Here is a 17500-nt window from a genome sequence, read left to right as displayed (position 1 = left end):
TTTTTTTGATACCCTTCAGATTGTGTTTTGTAAATAGGCATTCTGATAGTCACTAAAGCTTTTTTAAATATTTCTGAATATATATATATATGACAATATTCCCCATCTCTGAGGATTGTGTTTTTCCAGCTCTATGCCACACAGACAGCTCAATCAAGGTGCGGATGGAGGAGCATGTCATGGCCAGCCCAATCTCCAGACCTGAACCCCATTGAGCACCTCTGGAATGTGATCAAGAGGAAGATGGATGGTCACAAGCCATCACACTAATCCGAGATGCTTGAAGTTTTGCACCAGGAGTGGCATAATGTCACCCAACATCAATGACAAGACTGGCACAGAGCATGCCAAGATGCATTAAAGCTGTGATTTGAAAATCAGAATTATTCCACCAAATATTGATTCTGAACTCTTAAGTTAAACATTAGTATCGTGTTGTTTATAAATGGATATGAACTTGTTTTCTTGCATTATTTGAGGTCTGAAAACACTGCATCTTTGTGTTATTTTGACCAGTCATCATATTCTGCAAATAAATGCTGTAAATGACAATATTTTTATTTGGAATTTGGGAGAAATGTTGTCAGTACTTTATAGAATAAAACAAACATGTTCATTTTACTCAAACACACACTTATAAATAATAAATCCAGAAAAACTGATCATTTTGCACTGGTCTCATCATTTCTTCCTGAGCTGTATGTAGCATAAATATTTATGTTTACATTTCACAGATATGAGTTGTGCTGTAGAGCATCACTCCATTACCACTGTGTGTACTGAGCAATTACAGTTTAAAGGAGAGACAGTTGAGACACCATCAACCACCAGTGCAACGGTGCCCACGCCCAGAGACCCTAACCTGGCTTCATTAGCTCCACCCCTAACCTCTGGTCTGAAACTGCTATGGCAACATTAGCTCCGCCCCTAACCTCCGGTCTGAAACTGCTGTGGCAACATTAGCTCCGCCCCTAACCTCCGGTCTGAAACTGCTGTGGCAACATTAGCTCCTCCCCTAACCTCCGGTCTGAAACTGCTGTGGCAACATTAGCTCCTCCCCTAACCTCCGGCCTGAGACTGCTGTGGCTCCATTAGCTCCGCCCCTAATCCATGTCTTCAGAAGTGATATGATAGGTGTGGGTGAGAAACAGATCAATATTTAAGTCATCATCTACTATAAATCTACACATTCACTTTCACATATGACTCCAGTGGTTTAATCCAAAACAAAAGAAGAAAGTGACTTCAATATTGTCATATGTGAAAGTGAAAGTGTAGATTTATAGTAGATGATGACTTAAATATTGATCTGTTTCTCACACACACCTATCATATCACTTCTGAAGACATGGATTAAACCACTGGAGTCATATGTGAAAGTGAAAGTGTAGATTTATAGTAGATGATGACTTAAATATTGATCTGTTTCTCACTCACACCTATCATATCTCTTCTGAAGACATGGATTAAACCACTGGAGTCATAAGTGAAAGTGTAGATTTATAGTAGATGATGACTTAAATATTGATCTGTTTCTCACTCACACCTATCATATCACTTCTGAAGACATGGATTAAACCACTGGAGTCATATGTGAAAGTGAAAGTGTAGATTTATAGTAGATAATGACTTAAATATTGATCTGTTTCTCACCCACACCTATCATATCACTTCTGAAGACATGGATTAAACCACTGGAGTCATAAGTGAAAGTGTAGATTTATAGTAGATGATGACTTAAATATTGATCTGTTTCTCACTCACACCTATCATATCACTTCTGAAGACATCTGTAATGATGCAGAGGACACAATAGTGATGTAAATGTGGTCAGAAGTCATATTGAGAACATATTTGATCCCCTGTAATCTGGATTAATCAGGGGTCATGGTGACGCGAGTGTGTGCAGTGCGCATGCGCGTGTACACCGGGACGCGCCGCTCAAGATTCTTCTGCATCCGTAAGGAAAACATGCGAACATTATCATGCGTGATCGCCATGAGAGGACGCGCGCCGCAGCCGTGAGCCCGGGCCGGTTCGGAGGATGTCGGACGGACCCGTGAATAAAATCCGAGTGAAACGGCAGATCAGAACCATCGTGAAGGATTTGGAGAACATTTTAGGGGACCTGAAGGATGTTGCGAAGGAACTCAAAGAGGTGCGTGTGTTTTGACTGGCGTTTTATAACTGTATTGACGGTGAATATGATGACGTAATATCATTAATAATAATAATGATGATGATGATGATAAATGTGATGTGTGGACATGAGACAGTCACGTGATGTCCACCGAGGCCTTTATGATGTAAACATGATATTTATCATCACACTCACGAGCTTTGATTTCTAGGAAACACTGTGATTGACAGCTGTCAATCATCAGGAGAGTACTGCTCCTGTCACTCATGTGATTTGTGCTGATTGTTAAAGAGGAGAAATGTAGTGAAATAAGATGAAATATCATATTGCACACTTGTAGTCTGAATTAAAGCGTAGCTTTTCATGCATGCACAACGACTCAGGACGAGTGAGATGATGCTGTTTATCTCAGTGCATTACAGTAAAATCTCTGAAACACACTTTTCATTTGTGCAGCTTCTTTTGGAATAGTTCAACCAAAACTGAACATTCTCTCATCATTTACTCCCCCTCATGCCATCGCATTGTTTAAGTGATTCCAGGGGGTTAATAGGAGTAGGAGTGGAACTCTGTACAAGCCTAGAGTGGCTTCGTTCCCTCCTTGCATTGTTCTGTACTTGTACTGAACATGCTAAACAAATAAACTAAACTAAACTAAATCCATGTCTTCAGAAGTGATATGATAGGTGTGAGTGAGAAACAGATCAATATTTAAGTCATTATCTACTATAAATCTACACTTTCACTTTCACATATGACTCCAGTGGTTTAATCCATGTCTTCAGAAGTGATATGATAGATGTGTGTGAGAAACAGATCAATATTTAAGTCATTATCTACTATAAATCTACACTTTCACTTTCACATATGACTCCAGTGGTTTAATCCATGTCTTCAGAAGTGATATGATAGATGTGGGTGAGAAACAGATCAATATTTAAGTAATCATCTACTATAAATCTACACTTTCACTTTCACATATGACTCCAGTGGTTTAATCCATGTCTTCAGAAGTGATATGATAGATGTGGGTGAGAAACAGATCAATATTTAAGTCATCATCTACTATAAATCTACTATACTAGAGTTTGAATTCAGGGCGTGCTGAGTGACTCCAGTCAGGTCTCCTTAGCAACCAAATTGTCCCGGTTGCTAGGGAGGGTAGAGTCACATGGGGTAACCTCCTCGTAGTCACTATAATGTGGTTCTCGCTCTCGGTGGGGCGTGTGGTGAGTTGTGAGTGGATGCCGCGGAGAATAGTGTGAAGCCTCCACATGCGCTACGTCTCCACGGTAACGCTCTCAACAAGTCACGTGATAAGATGCGCGGATTGACGGTCTCAGACGCGGAGGCAACTGAGATTCGTCCTCCACCACCCGGATTGGGGCGAGTCACTACACCACCACGAGGACTTGTGGTGCGTTCAAATACAACGTGAAGAAAATGTTCGCCTTGCATTGCTCGCGCGAGTTACACGAGAACCCGCGAGTATTCCCGCTTCTCTTCCGGAAAAGGACAGGTGGAGGGGCTTCTACGACTTGGTTCATAGTAAAGTTCAACTAATAGCTGGAATCAAGTATACGCGCATATTTTCAGAACTTACCAAGTCGTCCAACTTCCTCGCTCACTTTCCTCCAAGCGACGTCTTTATTTGCTGGAGTTGAAACATTTAAACTCGAATGAAGCGTGTTCGATTATTTCTCCTATAATGGATGTAGTTCGTCGCCCGCAGCACTTTCCGTTGTCCTCTCGCTCAGGAATATGACTCTGACACAACTTTGACATCAAAGCGTCTTCAAAGGTTTATTGACAATCAAACATATTTATACCAGAAAAGTGTGTCGAGGAAAATCATCATGTGTCAATAACAGACATGTGTCAGTCTGAGCCGCATCTCCGCTAGCAGAATACCAGTTTATACCAGATAAGGAGAGCAGAAGGAACAGAGATCAAGTGCTACATGTCAGTAAAGACGAGTGACAGTGGAGGCCCAAAATAAAAGAGTAGGCCTGAAACTGATAAATTGATATTTCTTACGAAGTGACTCAAAGTGATTTTGCGTGTTCGAGTCGCTTCATTCCCGTCTATTCGCATCTTTGCATTGACTTTGTATTTAATCGCGGCGTGCGAAACGCTCGCTGCGCATTGCATGTGAACGCAACATTACAGCGCATTGGGAATTGGCCGTTCCAAATTGGGGAGGAAAAAAAATCAACAACAAAGAAGAAAGTGAAAGTGGAGATTTACAGTATATCTTGTGGTGGAAGTAATGCCGTGTTCAGTCCGTCAGTCCTGTGGTGTGACGCCTCATCATAGAAAGATTTTCTGCAGTAAGTTAAAGTTTCATTTCTGTATTTGTGTGAATGCAGTATATGACACAGCCATGCACAATTGTGTGGACTTTATCTTTACATTATGATCTTTTGCGGTGATTGAGCACGTATAAAACAGCAATTAAGTCATTCAGGAACACGTGTGTTGTGACGTGCAGGTGTCCCGCACCAAACCAGTTTTCAGTTCTACTAGTCAATATGAAGTTGAGTAATTGGCAGTTTATGTTTGATCTCATGATTGTGGATTGTATCGAAGATGCCAAACTGATTTGATACAATGTATGAAAATAAGGAAATACTTTGAAATATGCTGCGAAACTCCATCTAAAGGACTGTAAACAACATTGTTTATATGTATTACAATTATTATAAAGCAATTTTATGAGCTTATGTTCATTTAGGATGTATGAGAGTGTGTGTGTGTGTGTGAGAGAGAGAGAGTGTGTGTGTGTGTGTGAGAGAGAGAGAGTGTGTGTGTGTGTGTGTGTGTGTGTGTGTGTGAGTGTGTGTGTTTGTGTGTGTGTAGTGTGAGTGTTTGTGTGTGTGAGAGAGAGTGTGTGTGTGTGTGTGTGTGTGTGTGAGAGAGAGAGTGTGTGTGAGTGTGTGTGTTTGTGTGTGTGTGAGAGAGTGAGTGTGTGTGTGTGTGTGTGTGTGTGTGTGTGTGAGAGAGAGAGTGTGTGTGTGTGTGTGTGTCTGTGTGTGAGTGTGTGTGTTTGTGTGTGTGTAGTGTGAGTGTTTGTGTGTGTGAGAGAGAGAGTGTGTGTGTGTGTGTGTGTCTGTGTGTGAGTGTGTGTGTTTGTGTGTGTGTAGTGTGAGTGTTTGTGTGTGAGAGAGAGTGTGTGTGTGTGTGTGAGAGAGAGAGTGTGTGTGTGTGTGTGTGTGTGTGTGAGTGTGTGTGTTTGTGTGTGTGTGTGAGAGAGAGAGTGTGTGTGAGTGTGTGTGTTTGTGTATGTGTGAGAGAGTGAGTGTGTGTGTGTGTGTGTGTGTGTGAGAGAGAGAGTGTGTGTGAGTGTGTGTGTTTGTGTGTGTGTGAGAGAGTGAGTGTGTGTGTGTGTGTGTGTGTGTGTGTGTGTGTGTGTGTGAGAGAGAGAGTGTGTGTGTGTGTGTGTCTGTGTGTGAGTGTGTGTGTTTGTGTGTGTGTAGTGTGAGTGTTTGTGTGTGTGAGAGAGAGAGTGTGTGTGTGTGTGTGTGTCTGTGTGTGAGTGTGTGTGTTTGTGTGTGTGTAGTGTGAGTGTTTGTGTGTGAGAGAGAGAGTGTGTGTGTGTGTGTGAGAGAGAGAGAGTGTGTGTGAGTGTGTGTGTTTGTGTGTGTGTGAGAGAGAGAGAGTGTGTGTAAGTGTTTGTGTGTGTGTAGTGTGTGTGTAGTGTGAGTGTTTGTGTGTGTGAGAGAGAGAGTGTGTGTGTGTGTGTGTGTGAGAGAGAGAGAGTGTGTGTGAGTGTGTGTGTTTGTGTGTGTGTAGTGTGAGTGTGTGTGTAAAGGATTGTGATGCTCCTGAACACTTCATATTTCTGTATTTTGTAATCTAATCCATTCATTTCCAAAGTAATTAATTTTTTTTGTAGATATTTCCTTTTTATGAACTCAGTCAATCTAATTTGTCAGTGACCCGTGAGTGTCTCTCTGTCTGATGTCTCTCTGTCTCTCTCTCTCTGTCTGTCTCTCAGGTGGTGAATGAGATCGACTGTCTCACATCAGATCTTCATCTGGAGGAGATGACAGACAGCTCAAAGACAGACACGCTGAACAGCAGCTCGAGCAGCACCACGACCACCACCGTGTCCAGCATCGACAAAATCAAGATCTACCCCGAGGAGATGCTGTTCAGACCAGCGGCGGTCCCGCCGGCGGTCCTGAAGAGACCTCACCCGCCCCTGCCAGCGCCCCGAATGACCCCGAGCAGACCCGAGGAGCCTAGCGATGGGACACTGCCCGTGGCTAACGGGACAGTGATGCGGAACCGGGTTTCCCCCGTGAGACCCATCGACGTGTGCAGCACAGTGTCGTGTTGTGGGTTGAAAAGCGTGCCGGCACCCGCCGCACCTCTGCTGAAACACGAGAAGAGCCGCTGTCCACAGACCCCGAGGGAGCGCGTGCGATTCAGCGAGAAGGTCCAGTATCTCGGCTACTGTCCGGACTGCGACATGCAGTGTCACGTGAACGACACGGATCTGCACTTACACACGGAACTGATTGACGGCAAGCTGAGTCCCGTACATCAGTGCCCGTCCTCGCCACCCACTCAAGTGCTCGATGCCAGCCTCGGGTTCCCCTCGCAAATACCACACAAGACCATTTTACGCCACAAGTCCACCACCACAACCGTTTGAGTCTAATGAGTGTCTTTCTAGTGTCCTTTTATTTGAAGAGCTCGGTCCTCTCCAGCTGAAGACACAAGAGAACCACCGAAACGCGGTGCTCCGAAGAGAACGTGCTGCACGTCACCGCAGATGTTGAACGGTGAGTAACTCGTCAGAGCACTGAAACTGGAAATCGGTTTCACAGCCTTTAAACGGTTCATATCAAGCGGAATCACATTTCTCAGGGATATTTTAAATCTTTGTGCTTTAAAAACATACAGTGACTTTCTGAGCTCAAAGTTTCCTCTCCGGTCTCAAAACAGCATTCGTGGTATAATGTTGATTAATGAAGTTATTAGGAAAACTGATCTGAGACCAGAGCAGACCAGCAAACTGACCGGCTGGTAAAACAATCAGATTAATTACTGGCTCATTTTATTATTTGTATTTCACAAGTAAATTTGACAGACAATAAACTATATTGTGAGCAAGTTTAAATGTAAAGTGATATTTAAAGTAGATAAAGTATATTATAAAGTACCCTTTAGTAAATAAAGACATTATTTATGGAAATATGTAATTGCCTGGATGTGCATTTAGAGTTTATTATAATTTAACTCATGTTGTCCTATAACCAGTCATTTAATCTCATGAGTTTATATATAAAATATATGATGTATTTTATTATTTGTTTATTTGATTTATTTTAAGTAAATTTGTTTTTTAAATGTATTTTTATTTATTTTAAGTCTCATGAGCTTTTTTTTTATAATTTATTTAATAAAAGTCTCATGCAGGTTTTTTTTTTTATCATTTTAAGTTTTTTTATTATTTTAAGAGTTTTTTCATTTATTTTATTTATTTTGTCTTTATATAAATTATTTTTATTATTTGTTTTAAGTCTTGTAAGTTTTTCTTTAATGTATTATTTATTTTAAATAATAAGTTTTATAATCAATTTTTTTATTTTGTCTTTTTATGTAAATTATTTTATTTATTTTAAGTCTCGTAAGTTTTTTTTTTTCAAATTTAATTTATTATTAATTTTAGTCTCATAAATTTTATTTATTTATTTATTATAAATCTTGTGAATATTTTTTTTAATTCTCGTAAGTTTTTCTCTAATTTAATTTATTATTATTTTTAAGTTTCACAAGTTTTTTTATTTTAAATTTTATAATTTATTTTATTTATTTTGTCTTTTATGTAAATTATTTTATTATTTATTTGAAGTCTCATAAGATTTTCTATAATTTAATTTATTATTAATTTTAGTCTCATAAGTTATTTATTTATTTTAAATCTCATGAATATCTTATTTAAAGTCTCGTAAGTTTTTTCTATCATTTAATTTATTATTTATTTTAAGTAATAATTTTTATATCATTTATTTTATTTATTTTGTCTTTTATGTAAATTATTTTATTATTTATTTTAAGTCTTTTAAGATTTTCTATAATTTAATTTATTTTTAATTTGTCTCATAAGTTATTTATTTATTTTAAATCTCATGAATATTTTATTTTAAGTCTTGTATGTTTTTTCTCTAATTTAATTTATTATTTATTTTAAGTTCCTCAAGTTTTTTTATTTATTTTTAGTCTCGTATATTTTTTAATTATTAATTGTATTATTTAATTGTAGTCTCATTAGTCTTAAGTGCAAATAAATCATTAACAGTTAATTAATTCACGAGTGTTTTTGATTCACTGAAAAGAGCCAGCTCATTAGAGTCATTTGTTCGGGAATCAGACACTTTAGACACTTTACATTCAGTAATGAGGTTGTGGCGCTACAGAATAGCAGTGCAGGATTTACCCGCGTAATCTCAGACCCTGAAATGAGACAGAGAGAGTGAGAGAGAGGGAATGAGAGAGAGACACAGAGAGTGAGAGAGAGGGAATGAGAGAGAGACACAGAGAGAGAGAGAGAGAGAGAGTGACTAAAGTCTCGTGCTACGTGCAGCATCTCATTTGTGAATTGTAACATGTGAAATATAGTCGCCATATATGATTTCAGACCTGCCAAAGGATCAACATGAGCGTTGATGTTCATCGGTTCATCTGCTGTCACTCAGATGACATCATCACTTATGTCCAACAGGTCAGCAGGTCGCAGATGTTCATGAGCAGGATTGAGGTTTCATGAATGTGTTTGTCTTGTTTCCCTGCAGGTCTGTGGAACAATCGTCTTCATCACAACCGCTCACATCACTCACAGACACAAGTCACACGGGACAGACGCTGAGCGGCTCTTCAGTCTGTCATATAATGTTGTTTACAGGTGAATGAATCATTAGATAACATCATGACCTGCTGCCAAACTCTACCAACACTGTGTAGAGCGGCACTATAGACATATACGTTTGTAAAGATATGATATGTTTTTGTTAACCTTCAAAGAGCATATTTTTGATATTCTGTGAGGTCATTTGAAAGATGTCAACATTTTTGGAAAATGTATTTATGTACAATATAAAAAGAAAACGTGAAAATTGTGTCATCAATTACTCACCCTCATGTTGTTACAAACACACAAGACTTTCTTGCTGGGAGCACACGATGAGATTGATTCAGTCACCATTCACGTTCATTGTCATTCTTTTCCTTACAGTGAAAGTGCATGGTGACCAAGCACAGAGCAGCTTGGACATTCTGCTAGATAGCTCATTTTGTGTAAATCTGAGTCTGTGTCCAAACCAGCTGTAACAAGTGACGGGACATTTTATAGCGTTCAACAGAGCGCAACAGTCCCCGCCCACATTTTCAGCCGTAAGAGTTGTGCCACATGATCCAAACCAACCAGCTCCGAGGAGAATCACAACATCACAAACTTTGATTTAAAGCAAAAGAGTATTTGAACATCAGACAAAAAGACAAAGATGTCTTTAAAGAGGGAATGAACTACAATCCCATGATGCATTGCGAATGATGTCATCGAATACATGTAAATATATAGTTGTCGATTATCAGTATATATTTCATTCATATTGCACAATACTCAGATAAACACATATATATCAGTGGTTTGAGAGTGCACTCGATTGCATCATTCACAGTGCATTATGGGAGTGGGCGGAGCTACAGAGCTATTTGACTCTGATTGGTGGATCTTTCTTTAGGATTATGGGTAGTGTAGTTCTTCACCAGGAATTCTGCAATTTAAAGTGAATTAAAGAGACAGGATAGACAGGTCAAACCACAGCGCTTTATGAACTGGAGAGACTCCATTTTTGTCACTGTCAGTTAAACGAACTTTAAACAATATTTGCTTAATGACAAACTCCTAAATCTGCTCATAGAGTGGATCACTGATGATACCAGCACAACTGGGCAGTGACCATGTTGAGTGTGTTCCAGACACGATCCCTTAAATCCTGTGTGTTGTTGAGGAGAGAGTGCTGATACAGATCACACTTATCATCTGAAAAACCCCCATAGACTCACACTGACGGAGGGACTGCAGTCAGATCTAGAGAGCAGAATGTCACAGAGACTTGAGGGTGCACGACTCTTTTCACTTGGGGCAGCAGATAATCACCCAAACTCACAAAACCTTTGTGCTTAACTGTGAGTTTTGCAGTTTTCGTGCTGGCTGACATTTTCAGACGGTCCCTTACCACAGGCAACATTTCCAACTGATATCAAGGTTACTTTAAAGGAATATTCCGGGTTCAATACAAGTTAATCTCAATCGACAGCATTTGTGTCATAATGTTGATTGATGGCTTGACTTATATTTAATATTTTATATCAAATATTTATTCTTTCATTTATCTATAACCTAGCATCACCTGGAGAAACTCTTAACCTTTATATCTGCAGTGAGTGAGTTTACATGCATTTGACCCTTGTGTGACCTTCTGGACATGTTTGTCTTTTTCATTTTGTTTTTTTTTTCGATCATTTTGGCTGTTAATGCCAATGGCTTGAATTTAGCCAAAGGTATGTATTTTTTGGGAGAATTTGTATATTTCAACCTCAGTTCCTATAATGCATCTATAACACATCTATAACACACTGTGTACACACAATAGTTTCACTCGGGACCTTCAGGACACAAATGTCCCATGAAACCCATTAAAACTGCAATATCCCAGTGCCATTAAAGCATAAAATCATGAATTCTAAGATATTATTCTTTCATTCCAGAGTCCTGGATTCAAATCAAATCAAATCAAATCACTTTATTGTCACACATGTACACAAGTGCAACAGTAGGTGAAATTCTTGTGTGCAGTTCCGAGCAACATATCAGTCATGACAGTGACGAGACATATACCAATTACAGTAAACAACATACTTACACAACACAATTTACAAATCAAATGTACACATACTTACACAACACAATAATTATATACAATGCAGAATATAGAACAGAATATACAATACAATACAATAAGTGGGAGTATATGAAATATATATGTGTATATATATATATAGCAGTTGTATTGAGGAGAATATGTTGACAGTCCAGTGTGAGATTATAGATGAATAAAGTGCAGTGCTAATTATTGATCCTGATAGATCAAGAGTTCAACAGTCTGACTGCTTGGGGAAGAAGCTGTCATGTAGTCGGCTGGTGCGGGTCCTGATGCTGCGATACCGCCTGCCTGATGGTAGCAGTGAGAACAGCCCATGACTTGGGTGACTGGAGTCTCTGATGATCCTCCGAGCTTTTTTCACACACACATTCAAAATGTGTATTCTCTGTTTACTGTATTATAGAGACCTGCAGGACAACTGAATACATGATGCAGATACAAGTGTGTGTGTGTGTGTGTGTGTGTGTGTGTGTGTGTGTGTGTGTGTGTGTGTGTGTGTGTGTGTGTGTGTGTGTGTGTGTGTGTGTGTGTGTGTGTGTGTGTGTGTGTGTGTGTGTGTGTGTGTGTGTGTGTGTGAGAGAGTGTGTGTGTGTGTGTGTGTGTGTGTGTGTGTGTGTGTGTGTGTGTGTATGTGTGTGTGTGTGTGTGTGTGTGTGTGTGTGTGTGTGTGTGTGTGTGTGTGTGTGTGTGTGTGTGTGTGTGTGTATGTGTGTGAGTGTGTGTGAGTGTGTGTGTGTGTGTGAGTGTGTGTGTGTGTGTGTGTGTATGTGTGTGTGTGTGTGTGTGTGTGTAAAAAAACAACAGTGGCATTATATAAACAAACTGGCATTCAAAGGGTTAAAATGATGAAAATGAATGAATATTTGGTAGTTATGATCAGGACTGATGGTTAAAAAGTCAAAGTCAGTGAAAGTGGAAAATAATATTAATATATAATAGATTTATGGCAGTTTTTTGACGCAGACATTTATGTCCTCTAATGTCCTGAGTGTTTTCTTTTTTTCATATGACACAGCACAAAATAATAATAATAATAATAATAATGCATCAAAATCAATGTTGTTGCTAGTCATTGACATATCCCAGACTGTGATAACCCCCCCAAAAAAAAAAATTCCCCCTTAGCATTTACTATATGGAAAATAATTAAATTCTTTTTTTTTTCCATAAAAAACAACAGTGGCATTATATAAACAAACTGGCATTTAAAATTGTAAAATCCTGAAATGAATGAATATTTGGTAGTTATAATCAGGACTGATGTTGGTTAAAAAAATTACTAATTGAAAGTGGAAAATAATATTAATATTCATATATAATATTATTATGGCAGTTTTTGACGCAGACATTTTTGCCCTCTAAGGACCTCTGATTAACTTTCTTAAATTGTCCCAAAAGGGTTAAAAGTCTGATTTCAGTCCGACTAAAGCAATAATTGTATTTTTTAATGTCAAGTAAGTCCGACCGAAATCGAACGAACGGATCTAGAAAATGCGATTGTGGCTCGGCGTTGTGCGCATGCTCAGAAATCCCCCGGCGGAAGTCGAACACAACACAAAGCAGAGAAGAAGAAAGAGTGCAGGAAGAACAACAGCAACACAGGCTGTCATGGCGAACAGTAGAAATGCTCATGTTTGGACGGATCGGGAGACGGTGTTCATGTTATTGCAGCTGAAAGAGCTCAATATTTTAAAATGCATGGACGGGCGTAAACTGAGGAACGGCGAACCTTTTAAAAAAGTTGCACCAAAGTTAAGGCAAGCCGGATTTATTCGAAGCCCCGAGCAGATCCGCGTGCGATGGAAGCAGCTCAAACAGACTTATTACAGGGCAAAGATGGTGAATGGAAGCAGCGGTACCGATCCAGTCATGTGCCCACACGCGGAGATTCTGGAAGAGCTTTTAGGACACCGACCCCTGTCCACAGCCGGCCAGAATGGCGTAGACATCGGCTTCAAGAGTGACAACACCTCTTCAGGTGAGCTGCAGGTGAACTAACCTATGTAGAATGGGTTACAAAACCGTGAAGCTAAAACGTTTGTCTTTTTCTTACGCTATTTGATTCGATTACATGAGTTGTGTTGTCTGTTGATTTAATAAAAGTGTTTACATAGAATTAAATAAGCAAAACTAAACTTAAAGCTGAAGTGTGTAACGTTTTCTGTGTTAAAATACTTCTATCCCAGCTTAATATGCAGAGACAAGTATTAATAAGCCATTTATAGTTTAATGTTCTCAAACTGTAAACACTGTATGTCTGTGGCGCTATGGAAATGGCTGTTTATTTTGAGCGACCCGCTTAGACACGCCCCGACAACGTGACAGCCAATGGCGTGCGGTGGGGGGTGGAGCTATCTCTGTTTGGCCAATGACAGACGGTGGGGGTGGAGCTATCTCTTTGTTTGGCAGGTGGTGGGGGTGGAGCTATCTCTTTGTTTGGCCAATGGCAGGCAAGGGGAGGCGTATTCAGAAAGCAAGTTTATTTGTGCAGTTCCGTTTGTTGGCTTCAGCTCATACAGGAAGTGTGCTTTTAAAGGTTGTAAATATTATGTTTGCACAATAATAACTTTTTTTGTTTCTCCTCCAGAAAGCGTACAAGAGCGTGTGCAGCCGGCCAGAGGTTCTGAAGACCCAGGTTCAATTGAGTCTGATTCGTTTTCAGAAAACGCCCCTCCAGAGAGGACTGGCACCCCTCTACCCAGTACTTCAACCAGCTTTCCTTTGCCTGGTGATTTCTCCACACATCTTCTGTTTGATAACTATTAGAGAGTTGCATGTTAGTGAATTCGTGCACTAACTGTTGTTCCTTCACATGCTCCTTTAGAGGTCCGTGGGCCGGCTGCAGGGAGGAGACAACGGGAAACTGCACAAATGGAAAGTTTTTTTGAACGAATGCTCCAGATGCAGAACTCCTGGATCGCTGCACAGTGCCAGCAGAGTCAGGAGAGGGAGGAGCGTCTTGTTAGCAGTATTATGGAAAGCAATAACAAGATAGTTTCTACGTTGATGGAGGGTATCCGCAGCCTGCAGACTTCCCAGCCACGTCCTTCCAGCTGTGCCGGGAACGAGTATGGTGATGGGTGTCACCAGGTCTGCCATTATCTGTGATGAGAGAATTATTTGTCATTACAAAAACTTTGATGAAAAAATCTGACTTTCTAAAGTCCTGCTGTTCACACATGTGGACATCAATTTTTAGGAAAAGTATTGGCTCTAGAAATTAGTTGTTTTTTGCTTGTTTATTAGGTGCTACTAGTTACAAATCAAGAAAGCGAAATTGAAAATGTACACAGCAGTCATGTGGGGGTCTCAGGAGGAAGAAGGAATAATCCAGGTTCAGTGTAAGTTAATCTCAGTCAGCAGCATTTGTGTCAAAATGTTGATCATTAACACAAAAATGTATTTAGTCTCGTCGCTACTTTTGTTTTATAAAAGCACAAATGTGTGTTCCAGTGAGACACTTATAATGGAAGTCAATGGGGGTAATTTTTGGAGGTTTAAAGACAGAAATGTGACACTTATCATTTTATAAAAGCACTTACATTAATTCTTCTGTTAAAACTTATTTATGTCTTATTTCAGCTGTAAAGTTCTTTAAATCGTCATTTAAAAAAAAGATATATATTTATTATCATTTTTTTTCTCCCAATTTGGAACGCCCAATTCCCACTACTTAGTAGGTCCTCGTGGTGGCGCGGTTACTCGCCTCTTATCACGTGACTCGTTGTGCATGACACCGCGGAGACTCACAGCATGTGGAGGCTCATGCTACTCTCCACGATCCACACACAGCTCACCACACGCCCCATTGAGAGAACCACTAATCACCACCACGAGGAGGTTACCCCATGTGACTCTACCCTCCCTAGCAACCGGGCCAATATGGTTACCCCATGTGACTCTATCCTCCCTAGCAAATGGGACAATTTGGTTACCCCATGTGACTCTACCCTCCCTAGCAACCGGCCCAATTTGGTTACCCCATGTGACTCTACCCTCCCTAGCAACCGGGCCAATTTGGTTACCCCATGTGACTCTACCCTCCCTAGCAACCGGGACAATTTTGTTACCCCATGTGACTCTACCTTCCCTAGCAACCGGGCCAATTTGGTTACCCCATGTGACTCTACCCTCCCTAGCAACTGGCCCAATTTGGTTACCCCATGTGACTCTACCCTCCCTAGCAACCGGGCCAATTTGGTTACCCCATGTGACTCTACCCTCCCTAGCAACCGGGACAATTTTGTTACCCCATGTGACTCTACCTTCCCTAGCAACCGGGCCAATTTGGTTACCCCATGTGACTCTACCCTCCCTAGCAACTGGCCCAATTTGGTTACCCCATGTGACTCTACCCTCCCTAGCAACCGGACCAATTTGGTTGCTAAGGATATCTGACTGGATTCACTCAGCACACCCTGGATTCAAACTCACGACTCCAGGTGTGATAGTCAGCGTCAATACTCGCGGAGATACCCAGACCCTCCCTAGCAACCGGGCCAATTTGGTTGCTAAGGAGACCTGACTGGAGTCACTCAGCATGCCCTAAATTCAAACTCACGACTCCAGGTGTGATAGTCAGCGTCAATACTCGCTGAGATACACAGAATGAATCCCCCGATCACAGTCATTTTAGGGTTTTAGGCACTACGTCGTCATGGCAACAGTAGTATAATGGTCTCTATCTTCACACAGATGTGGTTAATAAGTGATTTAATGACAGTAAAATCATGTTAACACACATATTGTTCATGTCTTGTGTCTATACTTGTGAAACAGTATTTTAATGTTTACAGATTAAACCCCATTGACTTGCATTGGAAGTGTCTCACTGGAACACACAATTAAAGAAAAGGACGAACGAGTCCAAATACATTTTTGTGGTAATCAACTTTCTGACACAAATACTGTCGACTGAGATGAACTTGAACCCGGAATATTCCTTTAAATCTTGGTTGCATATTAAACATTAACATCAACCCCTTTTGTAAGAATTGGACACTGAATGTTAAAGGCTGTAGTTCATAACGTTTCTATCACAGGCATAATTGTGGTCTGGTTTTACATGAGATATTTGTGAGTTTGTTGTCTTGATTTCAATATATTAAAGTCAAAAAACAAACCAAAAAAAGGTCAAAAAAGCTCCAAATAAATGTAAGTAATCAGTTCTTGATTTTCATCACTTTTCTGACACGATACTGGCCTTAAATTAGCCGAGGAACACAACGGAGACGGGATGATCACGCTAGCATGTTTTTAAAGGAACGAAAACAACCCAAATACTCTCGGATAGAGTTCCAGTTTTATTGAAATGCTTCTGCAGTCATGTTGCAGCCTATAAAACAGACAACATTAATGATGCGTCTTTAATTATTCTGTCGTTTACACCTGTGCTGCTTATTATTCTGCCTCTGACTAATCCTCTCTAGTCTGGCTAACTAACACCATTACAGTAGCATCAAATGTCTTCTTTAAAAACAAATACACAAAACCTTTTCAACATTACTTAATAATTAACCATGCAGTAAACATGTGGAGACCCGACTGTTGTTTATCTACACACACACAAAATGAACATACAGATGTGTGTACAGGTTACACATGACTGAAAACAATGATAGCACTCGTTCTGTTTACTGTCAAGGGAAAATTGTTATTTTTTTCGTTCTTCAAGCAACAGATGTGCATTGTTGAATGCAGTAAGACAGCAAAGCACAGACCCTTCCTAGTGTGCACCCTATATTGTTGGTGTGCGCAGAGGAAAGTGTTCCCTCATATATGCCGTTAGAGCGCACCTGACCGCCTGACCACCGCCACACTCCGCTGCATCATATGGACGAACAGCTGGCTGCGGTAGCTCACTTTCCAACGCAGTCGCTTCCTCCGTCCAGGTCGGATTAATGTTCTCCCTCTCATTTTCACAGAAATTGTGTAATGCACAACAAGTGGCAATGACATGGGGTGTGAATGTGTAGTGGACATCCGTTCTCTTCATTAACACTCGCCAGCGTGACTTCAGCCTCCCAAAAGCTCGTTCTACTGTAGTCCTGGCAGAGCTCAAGTACACATTGAAGGACTCCTGTTCAGCAGTTATTAGTGGAGAGTGGGTGTGACCCTTAATGAGCCAGTCCATAAGTGGGTAAGCTGCATCTCCGAGCAGGAAGAGTCTGACGGGGGTTCCGTGGATGTCTCTGGGATTCTAAAGGAAACACGCAGGACAGAAGGCGGTCAGTACTGCAACACTTTGCACATGATTTGTCATAAGTCAAACCCATGTCATGGGTCACGCACTGACCTTTGGTAAGATGTGTGCCTGGGCAAACAGAGACGACTGCGTGAGCACATCGACGTCATGAGCGCTCCCCGGCAATTTGCAATTGATGTTCCAAAACCTACAACAAGT

General features: G+C 40.4%; 3 protein-coding genes across 6 annotated transcripts in view; 2 read left to right on the top strand and 1 right to left on the bottom strand.

Annotated features, from left to right (window-relative positions):
• The first annotated feature begins 2009 nt into the window (after nucleotides 1-2009).
• Nucleotides 2010-9190, top strand: LOC127630392 (protein Largen-like). Of its 2 annotated transcripts, XR_007968857.1 has the most exons (3): nucleotides 2010-2158; nucleotides 6138-6930; nucleotides 8944-9190. XR_007968857.1 is itself a non-coding variant. In XM_052107864.1 (2 exons), exons 1-2 carry the CDS (start codon nucleotides 2045-2047, stop codon nucleotides 6798-6800), a joined length of 777 nt encoding a protein of 258 aa, XP_051963824.1. In that variant the 5' UTR covers nucleotides 2010-2044; the 3' UTR covers nucleotides 6801-6990. The 2 variants fall into 2 exon arrangements, 1 of the variants encoding a protein (XP_051963824.1); XM_052107864.1 differs by lacking the exon at nucleotides 8944-9190 and having other exon boundaries at nucleotides 6138-6990.
• Nucleotides 9191-12296: 3106 nt separating this feature from the next.
• LOC127630389 (uncharacterized) overlaps nucleotides 12297-17500 on the top strand; it is a 320692-nt gene continuing 315488 nt past the window's right edge. Inside the window, exons 1-3 of one of the 2 annotated variants that reach the window (XR_007968855.1) lie at nucleotides 12297-13075; nucleotides 13685-13825; nucleotides 13922-14937. Coding sequence is in view for 1 of the 2 variants with exons in the window: in XM_052107861.1 (XP_051963821.1) it covers nucleotides 12589-13075; nucleotides 13685-13825; nucleotides 13922-14205 (912 nt within the window). In the remaining variant the exon portion in view is untranslated. Of the gene's footprint in view, nucleotides 13076-13684; nucleotides 13826-13921; nucleotides 16265-17500 lie in introns of those variants that run through there. The other variant, XM_052107861.1, reaches the window with a different exon arrangement.
• LOC127630384 (uncharacterized) overlaps nucleotides 14095-17500 on the bottom strand; it is a 5367-nt gene continuing 1961 nt past the window's right edge. The window contains exons 2-4 of one of the 2 annotated variants that reach the window (XM_052107845.1): nucleotides 17393-17489; nucleotides 16893-17296; nucleotides 14095-14199 (exon numbers count right to left, since the gene is read on the bottom strand). In XM_052107845.1, coding sequence (XP_051963805.1) covers nucleotides 14196-14199; nucleotides 16893-17296; nucleotides 17393-17489 — 505 coding nt within the window. In that variant the 3' untranslated portion in view covers nucleotides 14095-14195. Of the gene's footprint in view, nucleotides 14200-16377; nucleotides 17297-17392; nucleotides 17490-17500 lie in introns of those variants that run through there. The other variant, XM_052107844.1, reaches the window with a different exon arrangement.

This window comes from Xyrauchen texanus, chromosome 37, assembly GCF_025860055.1.
Source record: "Xyrauchen texanus isolate HMW12.3.18 chromosome 37, RBS_HiC_50CHRs, whole genome shotgun sequence".
NCBI lineage: Eukaryota > Metazoa > Chordata > Actinopteri > Cypriniformes > Catostomidae > Xyrauchen > Xyrauchen texanus.
The sequence above is the reverse complement of the archived record's forward strand: the minus strand, read 5'-3'. Positions and strand labels throughout refer to the sequence as shown.